Source organism: Macaca thibetana, chromosome 15 (genome assembly GCF_024542745.1).
Source record: "Macaca thibetana thibetana isolate TM-01 chromosome 15, ASM2454274v1, whole genome shotgun sequence".
Classification (NCBI taxonomy): Eukaryota; Metazoa; Chordata; class Mammalia; order Primates; family Cercopithecidae; genus Macaca; species Macaca thibetana.
This window is the reverse complement of record NC_065592.1, coordinates 43,377,136-43,400,607: the sequence shown is the minus strand read 5'-3', so window position 1 is coordinate 43,400,607 and position 23,472 is coordinate 43,377,136. Positions and strand designations below refer to the sequence as shown.

Genomic DNA, 23,472 nt, shown 5'->3' with positions numbered 1-23,472 from the left:
ATTTTAATCTTAATCAGGCAGGTTTTTTCCTGATCTGTTTCCAAGAAATGAGCAAAAGAAAATACTTAATGCAGGGAGCGAGGGAAACAGCATAGAGGTGAATCCTTTAAATAATAAAAAGTATGGGAAGGTGAAAATTGGTATGTGTCCAGTACCACTCCTGAGATTCCTACAAGATTTCCAGGAAGAGAGGAACGTAAATACTGTGCTCTGGAGGTCTCTCAGGGAGAATTGCCATTAGCCCAGTCTGTGGCCATCAGTACCTCTGAGAAATGCCCTAAATATTGGCTAGCCTGCTCCTGGGCCTCTCACCAGAACTGCTCTGAAGAATTTAATTTAATTTAATTTAATTTAATTTAATTTAATTTAATTTTATCTTATTTTATTTATTTTTGAGATGAAGTCTTGCTCTGTCACCCAGGCTGGAGTGCAGTGGCATGATCTTGGCTCACTGCAACCTCCGCCTCCTGGGTTCAAGCGATTCTCCCACCTCAGCCTCCTGAGTAGCTGGCATTACAGGCATGCACCACCATGCCCAGCTAATTTTTATATTTTTGGTAGAGGCGAGGTTTCACCATATTGGCCAGGCTGGTCTCGAACCCCTGACCTCAAGAGGTCCGTCTGCCTCAGCCTCCCAATGTGCTGGGATTACGGGTGTGAGCCAATGCGCCTGGCCCCGAAGAATTTTAAAAACATTGCAAAATGATCATATATATCTTGCTTTAGCAAGGAGCCTCGTTGTTGTGGTCGATTCTTAGAGTCCTCAAATTACTTGAAACTGATTAGGAATGTTAAAATCCACAGTTGCAACATTAATTACTGCTTCTCTAGAACACAGAATTTTATGAAAAAGGTTCTGATTTAAATTTGTAGATCTGTATTGTCTATATTCATTGTCTATAATACATTAATTATTTGTAATAATATTAATGCCAGTATTTAATGTCTTATTTAATTTGCACCAAAAGGAAATGCTACGAGGAAGATACACTCATTATCCCCCCTTTACAGATGAGGATGCCATGGGCCTCACACGCCCACAGTCTCACATGCAGAAATCAGTGAAGTTGTGTTGTTTTCCAGGTAGACTCCAGAACCCACATTCCTTAGTGTTATGCTATTGTATCTTTGTAATCCCTGCTGCCTTCATGAGTGACAGCGTGTAGCCCAGGACAGAGGGTACTGCCAAAAGATATAGGAATGTTTTCCAACATGTCCCTTTCAGTGCCCTTTTAAACATTAACTCTTAGTTCAGCAAAAAAACATGCACAAAGAGATTTTATCAGCTGAGGTCTGCTGCTTTCTGATGAATTAATTTAGAATCCAGGGAGAACTTAGAAGTTCTAGAATAATGAGTAACTCATATTCTTTGAATTGTCTCTTTAAAATATTAGATAGCTGAAGTGGATGTAAGTAGGTGATTTATATGTTCTAGATGCCAATATATTCAGGTATAAAAGTACAGGAGCCACAGTGGGGCCTGTGTGTTGGGCATTTTCATGTCAGCATGTTTTTTTCTCAAAGCAGCCAGTTTCATGGTTGGGTGGTTCCAAATGTAAGAATGGCCCTTCTTCCCTATGACTCCCACCAACTAGTCCCAAGCAAGTCCACTTTGTATGAAATGGCAAAGATTTGGAAGAGTGACCTCTAGGCTAAACAGCTGTTCCATTGACCATTCCTCATAGATGCGTTTTTCTGAATTCTCACTTCTCTGAGAGCTTTCTGGACAGAGTCCAATTTCATGGTGACCCTCCCAAATAGTGGCACCCAGAAAGGAACACAGTTCCACCAATGCTGAGTACCATGGGGAGTGGACATGCACCAGGAATGCTAGTAAAGCCCAAAATTGGGTTAACATTTTCGCAGGCTCAATCACACTGTCGGCTTGGGTGAAACTGGTGACCAACTAAATCCTGAGCTTGTTTTCAAAGGAATAGCTTCCAAGCCACGTCCCTTCAATTCCATGCTTGTGCAATTGAATTGAATTCTGTGCAATTGATTTTTGGATGCTCAATGCCACACTTCACATTAATCCCTGTCATGTTGCTTTTGCCCAGTGTTCTGGCATGCTGAGATTTTACAGTCAGGGAACTGTGGGGCTGAAAGGTTTATTTGTACAGTTGAGAGCTGTAGTCATTCTCCAGTGACTTCCTGTCAGGGAACCTCCTCTGCCTAAGTCCACTCCAGTTCCTTCAGTTTCCTGCCAGTTGATTTTCTTGAGCATGATCCAGTTCTGGGCCCAATTCTTCCAGGATTTATCTCCCAAAGGTGAGAGACAACAGTGTTCCCGCAGATTCCTTTTTTTTTTTTTTTTTTTTTTGAGACGGAGTCTCGCTTTGTCGCCCAGGCTGGAGTGCAGTGGCCGGATCTCAGCTCACTGCAAGCTCCGCCTCCCGGGTTTACGCCATTCTCCTGCCTCAGCCTCCCGAGTAGCTGGGACTACAGGCGCCCACCACCTCGCCCGGCTAGTTTTTTGTATTTTTAGTAGAGACGGGGTTTCACCATATTAGCCAGGATGGTCTCGATCTCCTGACCTCGTGATCCGCCCGTCTCGGCCTCCCAAAGTGCTGGGATTACAGGCTTGAGCCACCGCGCCCGGCCCAGATTCCTTTTCTCTCTGCATCTCTCCTCTGTTCTGCCCCTGATTTCTTATTCCTTTGAGTCTTTGGGATGGTGGTGATTGTACCTGTTGACCACTCACTTTATCTTATTCCCTGCAGCTCTTGACAGTCCAGCTCCTTATACCCTCTTATATTTGTTTTTAGTGATTTCCTGGCCTTTGACCCATAGCTATCTCTGGTCCTTAAGTTTCCCATGCACCCTCTTATAGATTCCCAGTTCCTTGATCTTGCCCCCAAAATTCTTGCTGCCTGATATCTGATGACACCTTGCAGCTCTGTCCTTCACAGGTTTGGCAAGTTCACTCTCTCTGGCTTCAACCAAGGCATTGCTAAACATCACTGTTGAGGATTGAGACTAAGTTACTTAGTTAGAAATCAGAACTATTTTGAGTATATGTCAACTAGTTTATGAATCCACCTAATGGCACTGCATCTGGCCTTTTCCACAGGGGGATTATAGGAGACCTTATCAAATGCTTTGCAAGAATGAAGGAATACTGCTATATCTACAGAACCCTGGTCTACCAATATGGACTTCTATCTTCAAAGGAAAAATGAACTTGGTTGGCTCTGACTTGTTCTTGGTAACTCCATCTCTTATCTTGGATTTTGCCAAGAATATATATATATATATATATATTTTTTTTTTTTTTTTTTGAGATATAGTCTTGCTCTGTCATCCAGGCTGGAGTGCAGTGGTGCAATCTTGGCTCACTGCAACCTCCACCTCCTGGATTCAAGCAATTCTCCTGCCTCAGCCCCCCGAGTAGCTAGAACTAAAGGCATGTGCCACCATGCTCGGCTAATTTTTGTATTTTTAGTAGAGACGGGGTTTCACCATGTTGGCCAGGCTAGTCTCAAACTCCTGGCCTCAGGTGATCTGCCTGCCTCAGCCTCCCAAAATGTTGGGATTACAGGCAGGAGCCACCGCACCCGGCCTGATTTTGCCAAGAATTAACGACAAACTTACCAATATGTGTTTTCCTAAATCCTCCATATTCATTTTCTGGAAAACTTGATATTTGATCATCTTTAGTCTCCTAACATTTCTTCCATTCTCTGTTCCATGGATGATACGAGCTGTTACATGTTGTAGGTCCACAAGCCCATTAGATTCAAGTGGTATGGGAGTCTTGAGTTCATTCAAAGCAATCTGATAGTCTTATCACTAATTTTGGGTTGTAGCTTTTCTTTCTCTTATTCCTTCTATCCCTTCTCTAATTTCTACAGGTGTGCTTCTTCTCTGCAAACATTATTTCTTCCCTGCTTTTCTACTAATTTTTTTTAAAGCAAATTATATATTTGAGATGTTGAGTCATAGTCATGAATCCTGTCCTGCCATTATCCGTGAGAATCACATTTACCTTTTTGCATTAAAATTTCAGGGCTACTTGTTCACTTCATGTACTTCATGGATTTGGTCTGTTGGTATTTGAGTCTACGAACATTGTTTCTAAGAGTTTCCCTGATTGTTGTTATGTATCTCTTCTCCCATCTTCACAGAATGTGGCCCAGAGTTTCATCTTCGTACTCTTACACATGGAAACATTCTAGAGGCTGGCCTAAAGGACTGTCCACACCAAGGGAACATAGGATGTTAGGCTGGAAAATAGTGTATCAGGATTTCATCCAGGAAGGTCACAGCCTGTTGGTCTAGAAGATCATGTAAGATGCTATTCAGCAAGTGTCACAATTTGGCCTGATACATTCTAGTCCAAACATTTCACCATATACTCATACCAACCTGTGATGACTCCCTTCACTTCTTTGGGAAAAGAGGGTACCTGACAAAAGATAAGAGCAAAATGGGGCCAAGGGTAAGTCATAAGGGTCAGAGTTTCAGGGAACCCCAACTAACTCCTATATTATACAGATGGGAAGACTCTGAAGGCCAGAGAGGGGCAAGGACTGGACCAAAGTCACACAGAGTTATTTTGTTGTGCTTTACACACCTACCTGGTTTTCTTTCATAAGAATTTGAGTTTGAGATAGTTCTCACAACTATTGAGCAGTAAAACATGAGTAGGAATTGAGATCGTCCCGTTCACAGGCCAGAACTCTTTGTCTTCATCATATCACAGCTATTTTGCTACCATGCTGAATGTCCAACTATTCTCAGATACATGAGAACATTATCTGGCTTGGGATCCCTAGATTTTATGAAAATACCTATAATGGGATATCCTCCTTTCCTGTGGGTTTAAATTGAATCTGCAACAGCTATCAAAGTTTCTGTTTTTAAGAAATGAGAAGATAGATATACCTGGCTTTTATGAAAGCACTGTTCCAAAATGTATCATGTTAATGTTTTTCAGGGAGTCCCTAAATCGTCCTTCCTGACTGAGGAGAAGAGAGCCAGGCTGAAGACCAACCCTGTGAAGGTGCACTTTGCTGAAGAAGTGCTCATCAGTGGACATAGCCAGGTGTGTCACTAGTCAAGTGATTGAAATTACTCCTTATGAAGCTGGCGAGCTGCCTTCTGGCACATAACTCCCTGAACCTCTGGAATTCCACAGCACAGAGAGGATGCAGAGGAAGTGCAGTGCATTTGCAAGAGGCTTTGTGCACCTTCCCAGTCAGACGCCTGCAGACCCTGGACTGGGAGAGCTGGTGGGAGCTCTGGGCCATGGGTGGGGACTGGGAAGAAGAGCACTGGGTTTGGCCCTTTATTGTTCTGTGACTCCATTCTTCTGCCAAAGAAATTTCAACAGATTCCAATAGTTAATTTCTCATTGTGCATCTTCAAATGTATTATCCCCTCTGAAGGTGATCTATTGATAATTGTGCCAGTGGTGATGGGATTGCTTTTTATTTTTAAGAGCCCATCATCTGTTGAACCTCTATTATGTGACCTAAACTTTATGTGTACACAGTCCTTAGTCATCACAATACCCTGCAAGGGAGATGTTTTAACAAAAGAGGAAGCAGAGGCCTAGAGAGATTAAGAGACTTAACTCTAAGATCACATGGCGGGAAAATGCAGGAGCCCAGGTCCATGTGACTTTGATTCTTTGGTTTTTCACTGTGACGTGCTGTCTAGTCCTTTTTGATATGGAGAGACCCAGGATTGGGGGTTCAGAAGACAAATTTGTAAAGGGAAAATGTTGGCTAGAGTTTGATTTTAACGTGGAGTGCTGGATAAAAGGCGCATTTATTCATAATTTGTACATTTTCCCCCCAGTAGTCTATAACTATTGCCATTCTGAATTTCTTAATATTAGACTTTGAAACTTTAAAGTCAAAACTTGTCCTTATCTTGTCTTCTCACCATAGAGACCAGCAAAGGCCGGGGGAGTTAGAGGGGGTGGGGGCTATGACCATTTTAACAAAGGATCCAGGCAACCTGGTCCACATCTACAGAGCACTTATTTTTTACCTGCCCTGCTACTTAATAGGGCATACCTTCAGATAGACTTGAGTGAGAAAGGTGGACTTGTTCAGGAAGGGGCCAGTGGGAGGCCTAATGCATGACTCAGAAATCACCTGTCAGTTGGCAATATTTGAGTCATGTTTGTGAAATTGGATTGAGTCTCTTTAGAAAATTAAGTTTAGATTCTGCCAGGCATGGTGGCTCACGCCTGTAATCCCAGCACTTTGGGAGGCCGAAGCAGGCGGATCACGAGGTCAAGAGATCAAGACCATCCTGGCTAACATGGTGAAACCCTGTCTTTACTAAAAAATACAAAAAAATTAGCCGGGCGTGGTGGCAGGTGCCTGTAGTCCCAGCTACTCGGGAGGCTGAGGCAGGAGAATGGCGTGAACCTGGGAGGCAGAGCTTGCAGTGAGCTGAGATCACACCACTGCACTCCAGCCTGGGTGACACAGCCAGACTCCATCTCAAAAAAAAAAAAAAAAAAAAAAAAAAAAAATTAAGTTTCAATTCAACACATGACTCTTCATCTCAAGAGTCATGCACAGTGATGAGTAGTAAGGGTGAGAACCAGTTAGCAGGACAGGCAGAGAATAAAGGCACTACAGGTGTGGACAGGGTCACCTGGTTGATTTGTTAAAATGGCCATGACCTCCCATTCACTGCTGTCTGTGCTGAGGGGACCAGATAAGGACAACTTTCACCTGAACTGGCTACAAAACTGGCTCAGAGTTTTGGTGGGGTTGGGGAGTTTAAAGGAACAGCGTTCTAAAAAGTTGTCTCTGGGAAGACTTGGAAGGTTGGGGCACCTCAGGGAATCTTTGGGAGTCTCTGCATCAGCCGCACAAGGCAGAGATAGCAAAACAAGTAAGAGTTCATCCCTGTAACCTGTCTATTCATCCTTTCAAGTGTTTAAAAGATGATAAAATTGGCTGTTAAACTTTTCCCCTTGGAACATGATAAGACTGCCTTAGATACACAATCACTGTGTTAAGAAGGATCTGAGATAGTAAACCAACATTTGAAATATGTTTGACTTGCTCACAGTTAAACAAATACAAAGGAAAAATGTTAAAAAGTAAAACTTTATACTTAGCAAACGAGCACAGAGAAAAAATGTAAGCCCCAGTGCTGAGAAAGTAATTATAGTCATGCACTACTGATGGCTTTATAAATTGGCTTAAACGTTTTTGAGTGGAAAAACAAAATTTAATGACTGCCATAAAAAGTGACCCAGAGATTGCATTCCTATTAGTCTATACAATAATTTAAATGTGAAAATCCATATATTTAAAGATATCTGTAGTATCAACATTTTAAATAGCTCCCAAAATGGAAAAACATGCTCAGTTGTCTAGGGCAGAGGAATTGTGAAATCAGTTCTGATATTTCAACTCAATAGAATATTATAAAGGCATTAAAATTATGAACATTAAACCCACCTAAAAATTGTATATGAAATGCACATTGGGTAGAAAATGAACATAGAATCATGCATATTAAATTATTGCAGCTCTCTAAAAACTATTTACAGATATAGATAAAAATTGGAAGATGCCTTAGGGAAAAGTAAGTGGTGGTAGTTATGTAATGTTGCTATGAATACATTCTTTGTAAACCTTTTAAATCACAAAGAAAGTACTAAGGAAAAAATTTCCCACCTGGGACACCCCAAAATTCAGATTTCTAAAAACTCCAAGCCAGAGAAGTAAGATGGCAGCAGAGTAAGCGGTCTGAAATCCCTCATCCTGATGTAGTGTGAAATGGCACTGGAATATGAACATCTTCCTTTTTCTTCCGTAAAAATACTGTGTGTTTTTTTTTTTTTAAAAAGTTATAGACCTGGGAGACAGAGGTTGCGGTGAACCGAGATGGTGCCACTGTACTCCAGCCTGGGCAACAGGGTGAGACTCTGTCACCAAAAAAAAAAAAAAGTGATGACTGTGAATCTTGCTTAGAAGATATAAGCACCTTTATATTTAGAAGATTCAATAGTCTCATCTGAAAAAACTGGCAGTTTATTTGTTTGTTTGTTTGTTTAAGATGGAGTTTTGCTCTTGTCGCTCAGGCTGGAGTGCAGTGGTGTGATCTTGGCTCACTGCAACCTCCGCCTTCCGGGTTCAAGCAATTCTTCTGCCTCAGCCTCCAGAGTAGCTGGGACTACGGGCGCCTGCCACCACGTCCAGCTAATTTTTGTATTTTTAGTAGAGATGAAGTTTCACCATATGTGGGCTTTATACCCAAACTCTTTATAGAGATGAGTACAGGGGGGCAATTCTAGCTCAGATCTTGGGAACTCTAAAATCTCTCTGTGCTTCTGGAGGACACCAGCCCCAAGGGCCCTTTGTATTTGCAACCAAACACTCCGAATTCACTTCTTAGGAGAACTGGGAGATTCTCCAAAACCCTCTCCTGCTCCATCCCAGGAGTTCTAGCTGGCATGGGGCCACCATACACAGACCAGTCCTGTGCCTTTTCCCCAAACAGCCCTACGAGAGTGGCAGAGCCCCTTAGGGGACCTCATGCATCAAGGGTGATAATTGGGGTGAATGTAGTGGAGAGCATCCCTCCGCCCTTTGGTGATATTTCATTACAGGGAATGCAGCAATAAAGAGGCTTTCCTACCCTCCCCCTCCCACCCCAATCCTATAAAGTAGAGTCTAAGAATCTCTGAAAGGCCCATGTTGAACAGTGTACATGTTGGTCATCTGGCTTGCCAATTTGGATCCCATAAGGGTACAGCCAGCAGTAAAATGCGAACTGATGGTCATGAGACATTGCACAGGCTCGCACAGTGCTATCAGTACGCTCGTGGAAGGGCTCACTCTTCTCCACCATTTGTCATATCTAACAGTCCTCATGGGTATCCCTTGACAAAGCATGCCTGTGCATTGGAGAAATTCCCAAGTGCCAAGAAGGAACCTCTGACATGGTGAGGAGGTTAGGGAGGATCCTACTCTCGAAACCAGGCAGGTCCAGACAGTCAAGGATTTGTCATACCCAGGGGCAGGAAAGCTGTGACTGGGATACAACAGGCCAGGCACGGTGGCTCAAGCCTGTAATCCCAGTGTTTTGGAAGGCCAAGTCAGGCAGATCACTTGAGGCCAGGAGTTCAAGACCAGCTGGCCAACATGGAGAAACCCTGTCTCTACTAAAAATACAAAAATTAGGCTGGCACAGTGGCTTAGGCCTGTAATCCCAGCACTTTGGGAGGCTGAGGCAGGTGGATCACCTGAGGTCAGGAGTTCAAGACCAGCCTGGCCAACATGGTGAAATCCCATCTCTACTAAAAAACAAAAAAAAACAAAAAAAACAAAAATTAGCTGGGCATGGTGGTGTGCACCTGTAGTCTTAGCTACTCGGGAGGCTGAGACAGGAGATTTGCTTGAACCCGGGAGGTGGAAGTTGGAGTGAGCCAAGATCACACCACTGCACTCCAGCCTGGGTGACAGATCAGACCCTGTCTCCACAAGGAATAAAAAAAGACAGGGATACAACAATTCTCTTGTGTTTTCCAGGGTAATTCTCTGCTGTGCATGCCCAACGTGCTCAAGCTATACTTGGAGAATGGACAGACCAAAGCTTTCAAGTTTGAGGCAAACACAACCGTGAAGGTATTAAGAATAAACTTGAACTTCTTTTCCCAAGAGAATGTCTGGCTGCTAGGACCCTCAGGCATCTTGCCCCGCATCTGTCTTGGTGATCTCACAAACACCATGGTCTGAGACCCTGTAATAATAAGCCAAGTACCATGTTATCTCATTTAGTTGCACAACCACCCAGAAAGATGGTATTTTTACCACCATCTTAACTGAGTGGGGGTTAGGGGGTGGGAATCAGGACTTACAGAGATGAAGTGACTTGCCCAAAGGTCAGATTAGAACTCCTAAGCCTTCACCCATAACCCCCAGACTTCCCTGCCATTTGTCTGTGACTCTACCTGCTACCCCAAACACTAGAGCAGCCAAAAACCCAGGTGAGATGTCAGGAAAGGCCCAGGCGCTACCTATTCTGTTCTTTGTTAAAATCAATTGAACTTATACTTCACAAGTTTCCCCATATGAGATGGTCTGAGAGGGGTTGCTGAGCTTAGTCAAAGGTGGTCTCTGTCTTCAGGAGCTTGCAGTCTAGTTGAGGGAGGGTGGACATTCAGGGAATGCTCAGTTGTCCAAGGCAGGATGAAATAAAGGCCACGTGCAAGCGGAAGAGTACCATCTGTTCCAGCCTGTCCGGACATCAGACAAGGCTTGGAAAAGAAGCTGGACCTGTGCTGAGCTTTGGAGGACAACTGAGATTTCAACAAGGGCTGGTAGGGACAGGGCAGTTGAGGGTAGGGTACGTGTCAATCAGAGAGTCACGTGAACTAACACAGCCAGAAAAATGGGAATTGCCCAGGAGATAGCAAACCATTCAGCAGGACTGGGGCACAGGCTGTTTTCTTGTGGAAGGAGTGGCTGTGGAGGGCCTCAAATGCCAGGCAACAACAGAGCTTGAGTTTTATCCATAGATAATAATGTATGGTGCTAACAGTTCTTAAACAAGGGAGTAAATAGTGTTAGAGTGAGGCTGCAGTGAAGAAGCAAAGTTGTTCAAACATTAAAAACCATGTAAGAGGAAACATTGGGCCCAGCTCTTCTGGTACAAGCGGGAGAGCAGGTTCAGGAGGGCCCATGCATCTATAGGTGACAAACAGTAGCCAAGACACATGCACACACATACATCTGCACAGTACATTCACACACGCATATGCATGCACACATATGTACAATGTACATACACCTGCATGCACACATCTAGTGTTTCTCTCTGGCACCTTCATTTGGCAATTCTTACAGCTGCTCCAAATGCTCTGTTCTATTTCTTCCTAAATGTGACTTAGAAGAAGCTGGAGAAGGGCTTTCTGAACCTGGGGAACTCCAAGTCCAGAGGAGGAAGGCAAGGGAGGAATAGATTTTAAGTGTTTACTACATGCCAGGCACTCTTCCTGGGCACTTTCTTGTGTACGCTCTCATTTAATGCCCTAGCAACCTTGTGAAGTAACTAGTGTTATCCCCACTTTGCAGGTGAGAAAACAGGCCCAAGAGGTCCAAAAATTGTCAAGGTCAGCTAGCTCATAACTGGCTTCAAACTTGTTCTGTTTTTGAACCCTGTGCTGGATCTTGTCACTCTGCCATTCTGCAGAAAAGGGAAGCTCTGCAAATGGATTAGACAAGAGTTCTACTTTCATCATCTTTGATCAAAGTGGATTGGAATAGAAGGGTTGATTTTTTTAAAACAAGTCCCCCTTTGGTGGCCAAAAGGACTTTGAGGTAATTTACAATAAAGGCTCACGTTACAGGGGAATTAAACTTAAGATGATAGAGAGTTGGGGAAATGAACAAGGACTTAGCCAGTATAATACTGGTTAATCTTATTTATCTGTAGTAGCCAAATTTTTTAAAGCAAAGCCTTTATCCACACAGAGAGAGGTGGATAAAAATAAATCTTATGAGTGAAAAAAGGAAAAATTACTGTCAGCTCATCAGTGACTTATCTTCCCCTTTCCCTTACTAAGGGAAGAAAAGTTCTTGTATTAGAAAATCCTTTTTCTCTAAATCAAGAAAAAGAATATGTCATTTGACTCAGTAAAAACTTATTAACACTTTTTATGTGCCAGGCATTTCTGTATCACCAACAACTTGGCAACAGATTACCCAGGGGCCAGGTGCAGTGGCTCATGCCCGTAATCCCAGCACTTTGGGAAGCCAAGGTGGGCAGATCACCTGAGGTCAGGAGTTTGAGACCATCCTGGCCAACATGGTGAAACCCCATCTCTACCGATAATACAAAAACTAGCCAGGCGTGGTGGGTGCAAACCTGTAGTCCCAGCTACTTGGGAGGCTGAGGCAGGAGAATTGCTTGAACCTGTGCTGCTGCACTCCAGCCTGGGCGATGAGAGCGAAACTGCATCTCAAAAAAATAAATAAAATAAACAAATAAATAAATAAATTACCCAGGGTTGTACTCTTAGGAAGCCTGAAGTCTTGGGGTGGGGGGTAGGGTGAGGAGATGAGACCTGGGGACAAATCCCAGTGAAATGAGGTACAGTGTGCTTAAGACCGTGAAAGCAGGACAGAAGCCATGTGGTGCAGGCTCAGGGGAGAGCAAGCTTCCAGCTGGGTGGCAAGTAAAGGCCTCTGGGGGAATGGAGTGGTAGCCTGCATGGCAGATGTAGAGAGATAGATTGGCTTTTGACTGGAGTGGGCCAGGAGTGATGTGTGAAGGCAACATCCAGGCATGAGGAACAGCACCAACAAAGATCCAGAAATGGGCAGGTTTGACAAGTGCGTGGCTCCTGTGGGCAGAGCGCATTGGGATAAGCAGCCGAAGATAAAGTGGGAGAAGTGGGTTGACAACTGATACCTTGAGAGTCTTGGATATTAAACTAAGGAGTTTGGATTTTGGCCAGTGAGCCATCAAGAGCCACTGAATGTTCTTGAGCAAGGGAGAGCATGCCCAGTACAAGGCTTAGACAAATTCCTCTAGATCAAGAGTCAGCAAACCTTCTGTAAAGGGCCAGATAGTGAATATTTTAGGTGTTGCAAGCCACAGGGTCTCTGTCATAGTTATTCAACTCTGCCATTGTAGCAAATGCGCATGGCTATATTCCCATAAGACCTTAATTACAAAAACAGGCAGTGGGCTGGATTTGCTCCACAGGTTACATTTACCAACATTTGCTCTACATGCAAGGTGGAGAACAGATGGGTGGCCGGAGGGTTCACAGGACATCCCTGTACAAAGCCAGGAGAAATGCATGAGCGCAAGCCGAGGTAGACATGGGAGAATGGAGAAGGGACAGAGTCAAGAGACAGGCTTTCCACTGGAGCCAGCACAATGCCAGGCACACAGGCAGCACTGAATTAATGGTGTGGAGCTGCAGAAGCAAATGGACCCTTTGAGACTAGTCACTGGGTAGTTATGGGGGTGAGGAACGAGTGGAGAGAGGGTTCCGAATCAGGAGTCATGAGGAGGGAGTAGCACCTCATGGTGTGAGACTTACTACATTTGAGGTTCTGGCAGGACATTTGTGATTGTTGTTTACTCACCAAGTGAAAGTTTGTGTGCATCTACTATGTGCCAAGCATGGGATATACTGCATAATGGAGCACAGCACAGGCAAGGCCCACATCCTCAGAGAGTTTACCATCTAGTGAAGTGAAAGACAATAAGCAAGAAAACAGAGATTAGCAGTTGGCATGCGTTGAATACATATCATCTGCTAGGTGCTGTTCTAAGTGCCTTCTAAGGGGAAATCAATTCAATGTACACAACAACCCTATGAGATAGGTGTTAATATTATTCCCATTCTACAGGTGAAAACACTGAGGCATAGAGAGAAGAAGCAATTACAGCTAGGAATTGGGAGTGGAGGTCTAGAACCCATTCACTTAACTTTACAATGGCTGTTAATTGAAGAAAATAATATTAAATAATGGTGAGGGAAATAAACAGGACACTGGGACAGAGAATAATAGGGATGATTACATTTATGTATGCTGGCCAGAGAAGGCCTCTCTAAGAGGCGACATTTGAGCTGAAACTCGAAGGAAGAGAAAGAAACAGACCTGGAAAGAGTAATGGGGAAAGTATACTGGGCAGAGGGAACAGCGTGTGTGAATGCTTCGAGGCAGCAAAGACCTTGTGGTCACAGAGGGCTTCTCTAGTGAGCAAGAAGAGTGGCGTGGCAACCAGAATGCCTCAGCGCAGCATTCACAACCATTCCGTCCTGTCAGCCACTCTCGGAAGTCGGAAGTAGGCATTATTGTCCTCTATTTGGAGAGGAAGCGACTGAGGTTCAGAAGTGTCCCTCAGTTGTGGCCGAATGTGGTGGCTCATGCCTGTAATCCCAGCACTTTGGGAGGCTGAGACTGGCAGATCACCTGAGGTCGGGAGTTTGAGACCAGTCTGGTCAACATGGTGAAACTGCATCTCTACAAAAAATACAAAAAATTAGCTGGGCACGGTGGCACACGCCTGTAATCCCAGCTACTTGGGTGGCTGAGGCACGAGAATCGCTTGAACCCAGGAGGTGGCAGTTGCAGTGAGCCGAGATTGCGCCATTGCACGCCAGCCTGGGCAACAGAGTGAGATTCCGTCTCAAAAAAAAAAAAAAAAGTTGTTTCCCTCAGTTGCATAGTGAGTGTGTGGTGGGATTTTGTCTAGTAAGCAGTCAAAGATACAGACTGGGAGCCTGGCCAATGTGGCAAAACCCTGTCTCTACTAAAAATACAAAAAAATTATTTGGGTGTGGTGGTGCACGCCTGTAATTCCAGCTCTTTTGGAGGCTGAGGCAGGCAGATCACTTGAGGTCAGGAGTTCAAGACCAGCCTGGCCAACATGCCAAAACCCTGTCTCTATTAAAAATACAAATACAAAAATGAGCCGGTTATGGTGGCATGTGCCTGTAATCCCAGCTACTCGAGAGGCTGAAGCAGGCGAATTGCTTGAACCCAGGAGGCAAGGGTGGTAGTGAGCCAAGATCATGCCTCTGCACTCCAGCTTGGGTGACAGCCTGAAGACTCTCTCAAAAAAATAAAAAAATAAAAAGAGAGACTGGGAACTCCAGAGGGAGAATAAGTCTAGAGACATAGGGGAGAGGCAGAAGCCTCCACTGGATAGACTCAGCCTTCCAAGTAAAGCAAGACAGGGTGGCTGTATGGATGGTGATGGAGCTTGAGGAGAGGGGAGCTGTGGCTGCAGGGCTGTAAGGGGCCTGATGAGGGGGACCAGAGCCCTGCCTAAGTCAGCATTGGGCCTGTCAGTGCAGGCTTTTCTCTCCCTAGCTGCACTAAGGAATGGCAGGAAGGCTAGGGAAGTCCTCCCTGTTCCCTGAGTAACCCCTCCACCTCTCTGCGCCTGCTAGGACATCATCCTCACTGTGAAGGAGAAGCTGTCCATCCGAAGTATCGAGTACTTTGCACTGGCCCTGGAAGAGCAGTACAGCATCTCCCGGCTGCACCTGCTACACGAAGAGGAACTCATCCAGCAGGTAGGGAGGACTGACCGCCTGTTCCTGGGAGGCATGGGCTGGGCTGGCTGCACGCCTCAACCAGAACCTCTGGGGACAGGGCTCAGCACATCTGCAGGTTTGATGCACTTTCTCTTGCCCCAGAAGGCACAGAGCTCACTCAGCCTGGGGGTTATGGGACAAGCCTGATTTTCATCTGCTAGTATGAGGTAGGCAGGACACAGATTTAAGGTCCTCTCCATTTTGCAGATGTGGAGACAAAGGCTTAGAGAGGTAAGGTGATTTTCTCAAGGTAACATAGCTGATAGAACTCTGATCTTTTGCTTCTAGCTCTGATGATCTTCCCTTGCACTTGCTGCCTTTGAGCCATTAGGGAAGCATTTGTGGCTGTGTCTAAGCCCTTCTTGTGGGACTTACCCCCTGATATGGTTCCTGATGGCAAAATAGAGTAAACATAGCCAAACAGTCTATACCACTCAATCTCCCAACCGTTCAATAATATGTTGTACCAACTTTTTAAAGCTAAACACAGGTTAGTTCAACAAATCTTTCTGAGTCTGTTACAAAGATGAGGAGGATTTTAACAGTTGGAAATGAGTAAGACATAACCTCATAAAAGCCACCCTGAACATTCCTCTTTGCAGATGAATTCTTACCCAATGCACTCACCGATTAGAAAGTTTACTGCTTGTAGACTTTTTAATTACTTCTATTCCATTTGCATTGGGAAAGAAAATCAAATTAAATTCCTAAGATAGTTTAAGTGAAATAAGGTAAGTCGTAGAATGGTATATGTACTATATTATTATTTGTGGAAGATAAAAGAATAGACTTATACTGAAGTACAAATATACATAAACTGTCTCTGGAAGGGGCACACAAGAAACTGAAAGCAGGAGTTTCCTCTGGAAAAGGAAACTGGAAGATGGGTGAGTGGGAAATGCTGCCCTTTTGAACCTTTTACCTTTTGTACCCATGAAAAAGAAAGTCAAATTAGGAGCAAAAGTCTATGGCTGTCTTGGGAAGCACTAGAATTGAAATCTCTGGGGACTGTCTTTCACTGTCTGTGTTTTATAGAGTAGTTTTGTGGAATGACTGCAAGGACAAAGGCAGTTAGGAGATTAATAATCTCTCCCTTACCCATCGCAGGTGGTAGAAAGGGAGGAGTCACATGACTACCGCTGCCTCTTCAGGGTCTGTTTTGTTCCCAAGGACCCCCTGGACCTCCTGAAAGAAGACCCCGTGGCCTTTGAATACCTCTATCTGCAGGTGACTGGGTCTGTGCTTCCTAAAATAACAGTGGTTGTTCTCAGAGATGGCGCACTGGGTGATTTTGAACGTGAGCTCGAGGCCATTAAACAACTCCCTGGTAGGGATTATCTTTATCTGAAGGAGAATGGGCCTGATCATCGCTCAGAATTGCCTTTTCCGTCACTAAGTTGCTGTTTTAGCAGATGTGTAATATCAGAATGAAATTCAGGCTCAGTCCCCAATGTAGATGATACATTTTGTAATACCATTTTAGGATCTTTAGAATTACAGTTTTTATTGCTAAAAGGGGCCTTAGTGCTTCAAAACCTCATTTTAGAATGATGACACTGAGTCTTGGGAAGGTCATGTGATTTGTCTGGGTCACCCACTTAGTGGCAGAGCCAAAACCTAGTTCTTGATCTGGGGCCTGGTGCTCCTCCTATTCTACCTCCTTAGATGAGAGTTATTATGTCATTTTTATTCTGATGAAAAATAATCATTTGGAGCCAGGTGCGGTGGCTCATGCCTGTAATGTCAGCACTTTAGGAGGCCAAGGCAGGTGGACCACTTGAGGTCAGGAGTTTGAGAACAGCCTCACCAAACAGTGAAACCCCATCTCTACTGATAATACAAAAAATTAGCCAGGCATGGTGGCGCACACCTATAGTTCCAGGTGCTTGAGAGGCTGCGGTGGGAGAATCACTTGAACCTGGGAGGTGGTGGTTGCAGTGAGCCAAGATCATGCCATTGCACTCCAGCCTGGGTGACAGAGCGAGATTCTGTCTCCAAAAAAGAAAAAAGAAAAAGAATCATTTGGCAGATATCAGTATTTTACAGATGAGATAACTCAGACTAGGTGGATTGGACTGCCCCAAGTCTTACAGAAATGGTGGCAGAAAATAATAATAATAATAGCAATAACAATGCCATCAATATTTTGTATTTGTATAACACTGTGTGCCTTGTACCTGCTTTCATATACGTTATCTAATTTAAGTCTCACAGAAACCACGTAAGGTAGATTTTACTATCCTCATTTACCAGACATCAAATGCTCAGAGAGTCTTGGCAACTTAACCAAGGTCACACAGCAAAGAACTGTGAGAGCCAGCTCTCAAAGCGGAGCTCCTGGTCCTGCTGCCTTTCACCTGAGAAAATGAGGGTACACAATACGTCTGCTTTTGTTTCCCATCTGCTCTATATAATCTCTTCTAGAGCTGCAGTGATGTGCTCCAGGAGCGCTTTGCTGTAGAAATGAAATGTAGCTCTGCACTCCGACTCGCGGCTCTGCACATCCAGGAGCGGATCTACGCCTGTGCCCAGCCACAGAAGATCTCTTTAAAGTATATAGAGTGAGTGGCAGGGGATGGCAGCTGCATTGCATTTATAACTTGCTGGCCCCTGGCCAGGAGGGCCAGATGCCACAGAAAGCTGATAGTCACCCACCTACCCATGTATCTGTCTGTTGTCTTTTCATCCATTTCCCTCTGCACCCTTTCTAATCCGACCTGGCTCCCCCAGATGTCTGAACCTGGCTGCTCTCTCTGGGACAGAAGCCAACTCCAGATGGAACGACACAGGATCCCCTTGTAAATTCCCAGTTCCCGGGAAGATGTTTTGGGAAATCAGTTGCCAGCATCAGTGTTAAGCTCTTCTAGGGGTGGGAATGCCTTGGAAATTAATTTTTCCCATGGATATGAACCAGTTCCTATTGCATTATGTCTCCACTAGGGCAGTTTCAAGTCCTACAATTTCAGCACCTTCTGATTCCTAGCTTAGAATTGTTCTGGACAGCATCACTCAGGTTTGCTAAGCCCCTCCCCAGATCTCAGCTCTGTCCTGCCTGAGCATCAGAATCAGATGGGGAATCATATTTTTAAAAATACAGCAGATCCTTGGCCCTGTCCCTGATGTACTGAGTCCAATCTCTAGCAGCAGGGCCTGAGCTTCGGTAGTTTTAGCAAGTTTCTGGGGGATTCTGAGGCTGCTAGGCTGGCACCATGCTGAAGCTTGGCCTGAGGGATTCACAGGAGCTATGCGTTGCCCCATGAGAGTGTCTTGTACATATGCTGTCATTATTTGCCACGTATTTTGTAGTGAAAAAGATTCAGAACCCCTGCTCTGATTGATAGAATGTCACACCATGCCAAGAGTGATGAGCTCCCAGAATGATCAGTGGGGTTTAATTCCTGAGTGCCTGTAGGGATTTTTGTGGAGAGTGTGTGTATGTGTGTGTGAGAGAGAAAAAGAGAGGAGGAGAAAGTGGCTCATAATTGCTGTATTATGGGAATACTAAGTACTGAATCAAATGTAATTATGCTCTTCATTAGAGCCAAGTACCCTGTAGAAATGGGCCTCCTTGTCTCCAATGTCTCATGGCAGGAAAGACTGGGGAATAGAGAACTTTATATCTCCAACTTTACTCCGAAACATGAAAGGCAAAGACATCAAGAAAGCCATTAGCTTCCACATGAAGAGGAACCAGAATTTGCTGGAACCCCGACAGAAGGTAATGAAGGTGCCTTTGCCGACCCACCCAGCAGTCTGCTGTGAAACCTTAGGGAAAGCATTTTCAACATCGCCTGGATTTTAGACCAATGAATAACTCTGACTTCAAGTTTTTGTTTTTGTTTTTGTTTTCTATTTAAGCAACTTATTTCTGCTGCCCAGCTACGTTTAAATTATCTACAGATCCTCGGAGAACTCAAGACATATGGTGGAAGAATCTTTAATGCTACTTTAATGGTATGTATTAAAGAACTGTGAAATGCTACTCACATAAGGGACCTTAGAGATCCTCTGAAAATCAATGTATATTTTAGCCTAAAATTCCTGAGGACTCTGTCATGTACTAGAATTTGTTTGGGAAACTAAATAGTATGCCACTGGAAAATATTTATCACGCCCTTGCTTGGTGCTACCCCTGTGATAGATGCTAGGGGAAGCAGGGCTGAATAAGAGGTGATTTCCATCCTTGAAGGATGAAACAAGCTACCCAACAAAATGAAGCAAAGCCATGAGACAGGTTCCGGCCTATTGCTGTGGAGTTTGGAGACAGAAGGTAGCACTACTTGCTTCAGTAGAGTATAGGAAGGAGAAGGGGTTAAGGAAAGAGGCAAGAGGAAGGCTGAATTTGGCCAGACTTCAGTAGAGAGGAAAAGGCCTTCTGGGTCAGAAGGGGATGGTAAGCAGTTCACGCTGGAGCTTTGGGTATACGAAGGTGAAGAGGAAAACTGGAAATCATGAAAGAAAAATAAGAGTGTTTGACTGCCAAGCTGAGTCAGTGATTGTTCAGAAGAAGGGAGGAATGAGGGGTGGGCCTGAGAAGGAAGAAGAGAAGCAGAAAAGCCCTGGGCTCTCTTCCCATTCTCCTGCTGCTGCTTTTCTCAGCCTAGGCCTAGAGCATGTGCTTCTCGGCAGTCAGTGTCTCGGGAGTGTGGTTTCAGAGAGCTTTCCTCCAGCACTGTCAGCCCCAGGACCCTGCCGCACAAAACCAACTTACCAATTAGAGTGGCGTTTAAAAAAAATATTAACCAAAGTCCTTTCAAAAGATTTGGTGTGCGTCTCAGTCATTTACAGTGATGGGCCAATGTAATCAGATTGCTAACCTAACAACGTAGATGGAAGAAGAGAATCAGTGTTTTGAAAGAAAGGAAGAGCATCAGCTAGTTAGGGGAAGGGGAGACACAGATGGATTCTTTGTTTAAGTAGAAGACCCAAAAGGTGGAAAAGAGACTAGATCACAGAAAGGACAGTTTTGAAGGTACAAGAAAAACTTCCCAATTTTTCCAAGGGCTAATTCTGCCCTCTCCCAGCTGTCCAGTTCCAGTCCCCAATCTCGCTTTACCTTTCTTGTCTAAGGAAAGAACTGGTAGTGGGAGAAGCAACCAGCGACATGGAACCGGTTCAGGGTGCTTGCCGGGCACTGCGGGTTACAAATAGAGATAAATACAGACTCTGTTATTGAGAAACTTAACATGGAAATGAGACTTAATACAAATAATTAAAATAAGAAGTCATAAGTGTTCAGTGCTAGTAGAGAAGTAAGAGGAAGTGGCACAGGAACAACAGAGAGGAAAGGGATATTTCTGGCTTAAGGAGGCTGACATCAGGCAGATGCTTTCCATAGGCAGTAGGTTTTGATGTAAGCTTTTAAAGAAGGATCAGGATTTAAATGGGAAAGGATGGCAGGGAAGGGATTCATAGAGCGGGAAGATAGGTACATAGCTGTGAAAATACAGATGTGTTTATGGCTGTGGCTCAGGGCTGTGTTGGAAAGAGTTTGGGGAGATAAATTTACACTTTGATTTAGCTCTTGATGGGGCTCCATCAGGCAATAGTCTGGAGGATTGGTGGTTAGGACCTAAAGCAGGAATCAAGGAGTTTGCAGCCAGAGGTATTATTGCTTACATGTGAAATGTATTTCCACTAGCTTGCGAATGGAAACTAATTCCCCTTCCACCCTCTGCAGTTACAGGATAGAGAATCCTACATTGCCCTTCTAGTTGGAGCCAAGTATGGGATTAGCCAAATTATCAATAGCAAACTCAACATCATGTCCACATTGGCAGAGTTTGCAAACATTAGCCGTGTAGAGCTAACAGAAGAGTCTGAGAAAGTGAGCGTGGTCAAAGTGTATCTTCAGGACGTCAAGGTAACACAACGGGGAGAGATTCTGAATTCAACTGCTGGAATCTGGGGCCAAATGGGGGCCAGGCTAGTTTATATGAATTTTAAATAATAATAAAGTCTAATGTCCAATATCTGCTTAAGAGGACGAATTGTCCGTCCTGTTCTATCAAAGGGAAAGTGGTAAATGGTACATTTTCCTGAAGAAGTCCTAAAAGGTTTTTTTTATACAAACTGAGATGGACCATGTGCTTTCCTGTAGGGGTTAGAGACGTAGATGGAGAACACCAGAGGATTTTTTTTTTTTTTGAGACAGAGTCTCGCTTTGTCGCTCAGACTGGAGTGCAGTGGCGCCATCTCGGCACACTGCAAGCTCCGCCTCCTGGGTTCACATCATTCTCCTGCCTCAGCCTCCCAATTAGCTGGGACTACAGGCGTCCACCACCATGCCTGGCTAATTTTTTGCATTTTTTAGTAGAGACGGGGTTTCACTGTGTTAGCCAGGATGGTCTTGATCTCCTGACCTCGTGATCCACCTGCCTCGGCCTCCCAAAGTGCTGGGATTATAGGCGTGAGCCACCGCGCCCAGCCCACTAGAGGATTTTATCACATGCATGGGATCAGATTGCTGCCCAAAAGCTTTGAGTGGTGGGCATTAAAATGGGTAAATAGTGGGCCAGGTGTGGTGGCTCACGCTTGTAATCCCAGCTACTTGGGAGCCTGAGGCAGGAGAATCACTTAAACCCAGGAGGCAGAGGTTGCAGTGAGCAAAAGATTGCACCACTGCACTCCAGCCTAGGCAACAAGAGCGAAGCTCTGTCTAAAAAAAAAAAAAGGTCACTAGTGCAGGGTACCTCTTGAGCCTCTCTCGAAGGTCTTACTTTTATTCTGCCCTCCTTTGATTTAATCCCAACATACTCCAGAGTGGTGCTTTATTCTTCTTATCACCCTCTCCCTCATTCTCCACATGTTCTTGCTCCTTTTTCTTTTCTAAGTTTAGTCTTGCAAGGTCCCTCTTGCAGGAATGAACAGGGTGGGATAGGGCAGTTTGGATGTGGCGCTGGGGTAGAGGATGAGGAGCCAGAAGACACTGTACAGATTGGGTGGGAAGGGCCCACTGTGTGTGTGTGTGAGTGTGTGCTTGCGTGCATGCATGTGCAATGGTGTCCGTGTATGAGTACATGCAGATCCTCATTTAAAGCCTTGCAGGTGAGGATATGGGGCACCAGGAGATCTATCGGTGGACCATGGCCGGATTTACTTGGAATCTCTCGTTGGTCCCACATGGCTTTGTTGTCAGTCTTCAGACTGTCCCTTGGTCCTTGATAAACATGAGCTTTCTATTTGCTTTCCAAGGTGCTGACTTTGCTGCTGGAATCCAACAGTGCAAAAGACCTAGCCTGCCTGATTGCTGGGTACTACAGGCTGTTGGTTGACCCAGTTACCTCCATTTTCCTCTGGCCTGGAAACAAACAACAAGCGCACCGTGTATCCACAGAAGAAGGTGAGGCGCTGAGTCTTGCCCCAGTAAGGACAGGCCCCTTTCACTGGCCTTGTAGGTAAGGGCAGCCTAAAGGGAGGTGGTGAATTGAATTGAGCCGAGGCTTCAGCTCAAGTGGATGAGAGCTATTTCTCTGTTTATTTCCTAGTAAACAATTGATCTTTCATAAATACTAAACAAAGAAGCTTTCTTTGTATCTGAAATTTTCCTGAAACCAAGGAATGCTGTGGAAGAGCTCTAGTTCCCTGCAGTATTTCCTAAGATCGTCTCAGATCCACTGCATTTTATCATTATTTCTCAGCCAGGCACGGTGGCTCACACCTGTAATCCCAGCACTTTGTGAAGCTGAGGCGGGTGGATCACCTGAGGCCAGGAGTTTGGGACCAGTCTGGCCAACATGGTGAAACCCCATCTCTACTAAAAACACAAAATTAGCTGGGCATGGTGGCACACGCCTATAATCCCAGCTACTTGGGAGGCTGAGGCAAGAGAATCACTTGAACCCAGGAGGTGGAGGTTGCAGTGAGCTGAGATCGTGACATTGCACTCCAGCCTGGGCAACAAGAGCAAAACTCCATCTCTCAAAAAAAAAAAAAAAAAAAATAGATTATCATTATTTCTCATCAAAAAGCGATGTCACTTATTTGTTCAGGAAGTAGATGACCTGGCTTCTCTTCCATACCTATGCACTCTTTTGCAATCTCTTGAAGTATAAAAGAACATCTCTGCAAGGCAGGTAAGACAGTTTCCCCCAGGCCAGCTCCCAGTTTCTGCCAGGCTTTTGCTTCAGCATCATTGATGCAGCATGTCCCCAGGGCTATGCTGATAAATGTTTAACAACTCCCTGCAGGGGGACAAAAAACAATTTGAAGGAATTGCCCAATTCCATGGTGTCAACACTCTCACCGTGGCTAATTTCAGGCTACCACCACATGATGTCACTGAATGTGGAGATGGGAAGAGGTGGTCAGTAGCACACCATTGCAGTGTTTCCTCTATATGGATAAAGTAGAAATCAGCTCAAGAGAATAGGTATTAATACAGTAAGTAAAACAGAAAGTGATGAGTTTGGAGTATCTGTTACCTTCGT

At 44.6% G+C, this 23,472-nt stretch overlaps 2 protein-coding genes across 4 annotated transcripts in view; one reads left to right on the top strand and one right to left on the bottom strand.

Annotated features, from left to right (window-relative positions):
• TOMM5 (translocase of outer mitochondrial membrane 5) overlaps positions 1-23,472 on the bottom strand; it is a 495,867-nt gene that overhangs the window by 130,890 nt on the left and 341,505 nt on the right. The window lies entirely within an intron of this gene.
• The window catches only part of FRMPD1 (FERM and PDZ domain containing 1), a 108,465-nt gene that overhangs the window by 76,413 nt on the left and 8,580 nt on the right, over positions 1-23,472 (top strand). For all 3 annotated transcript variants that reach the window (XM_050762064.1, XM_050762065.1, XM_050762066.1), the window contains exons 6-14: positions 4,937-5,044; positions 9,510-9,605; positions 14,897-15,022; positions 16,151-16,270; positions 17,468-17,604; positions 18,635-18,761; positions 18,902-18,997; positions 20,724-20,906; positions 22,238-22,385. In XM_050762064.1, the coding sequence (XP_050618021.1) occupies positions 4,937-5,044; positions 9,510-9,605; positions 14,897-15,022; positions 16,151-16,270; positions 17,468-17,604; positions 18,635-18,761; positions 18,902-18,997; positions 20,724-20,906; positions 22,238-22,385 (1,141 nt within the window). The remainder of the gene's footprint in view (positions 1-4,936; positions 5,045-9,509; positions 9,606-14,896; positions 15,023-16,150; positions 16,271-17,467; positions 17,605-18,634; positions 18,762-18,901; positions 18,998-20,723; positions 20,907-22,237; positions 22,386-23,472) is intronic.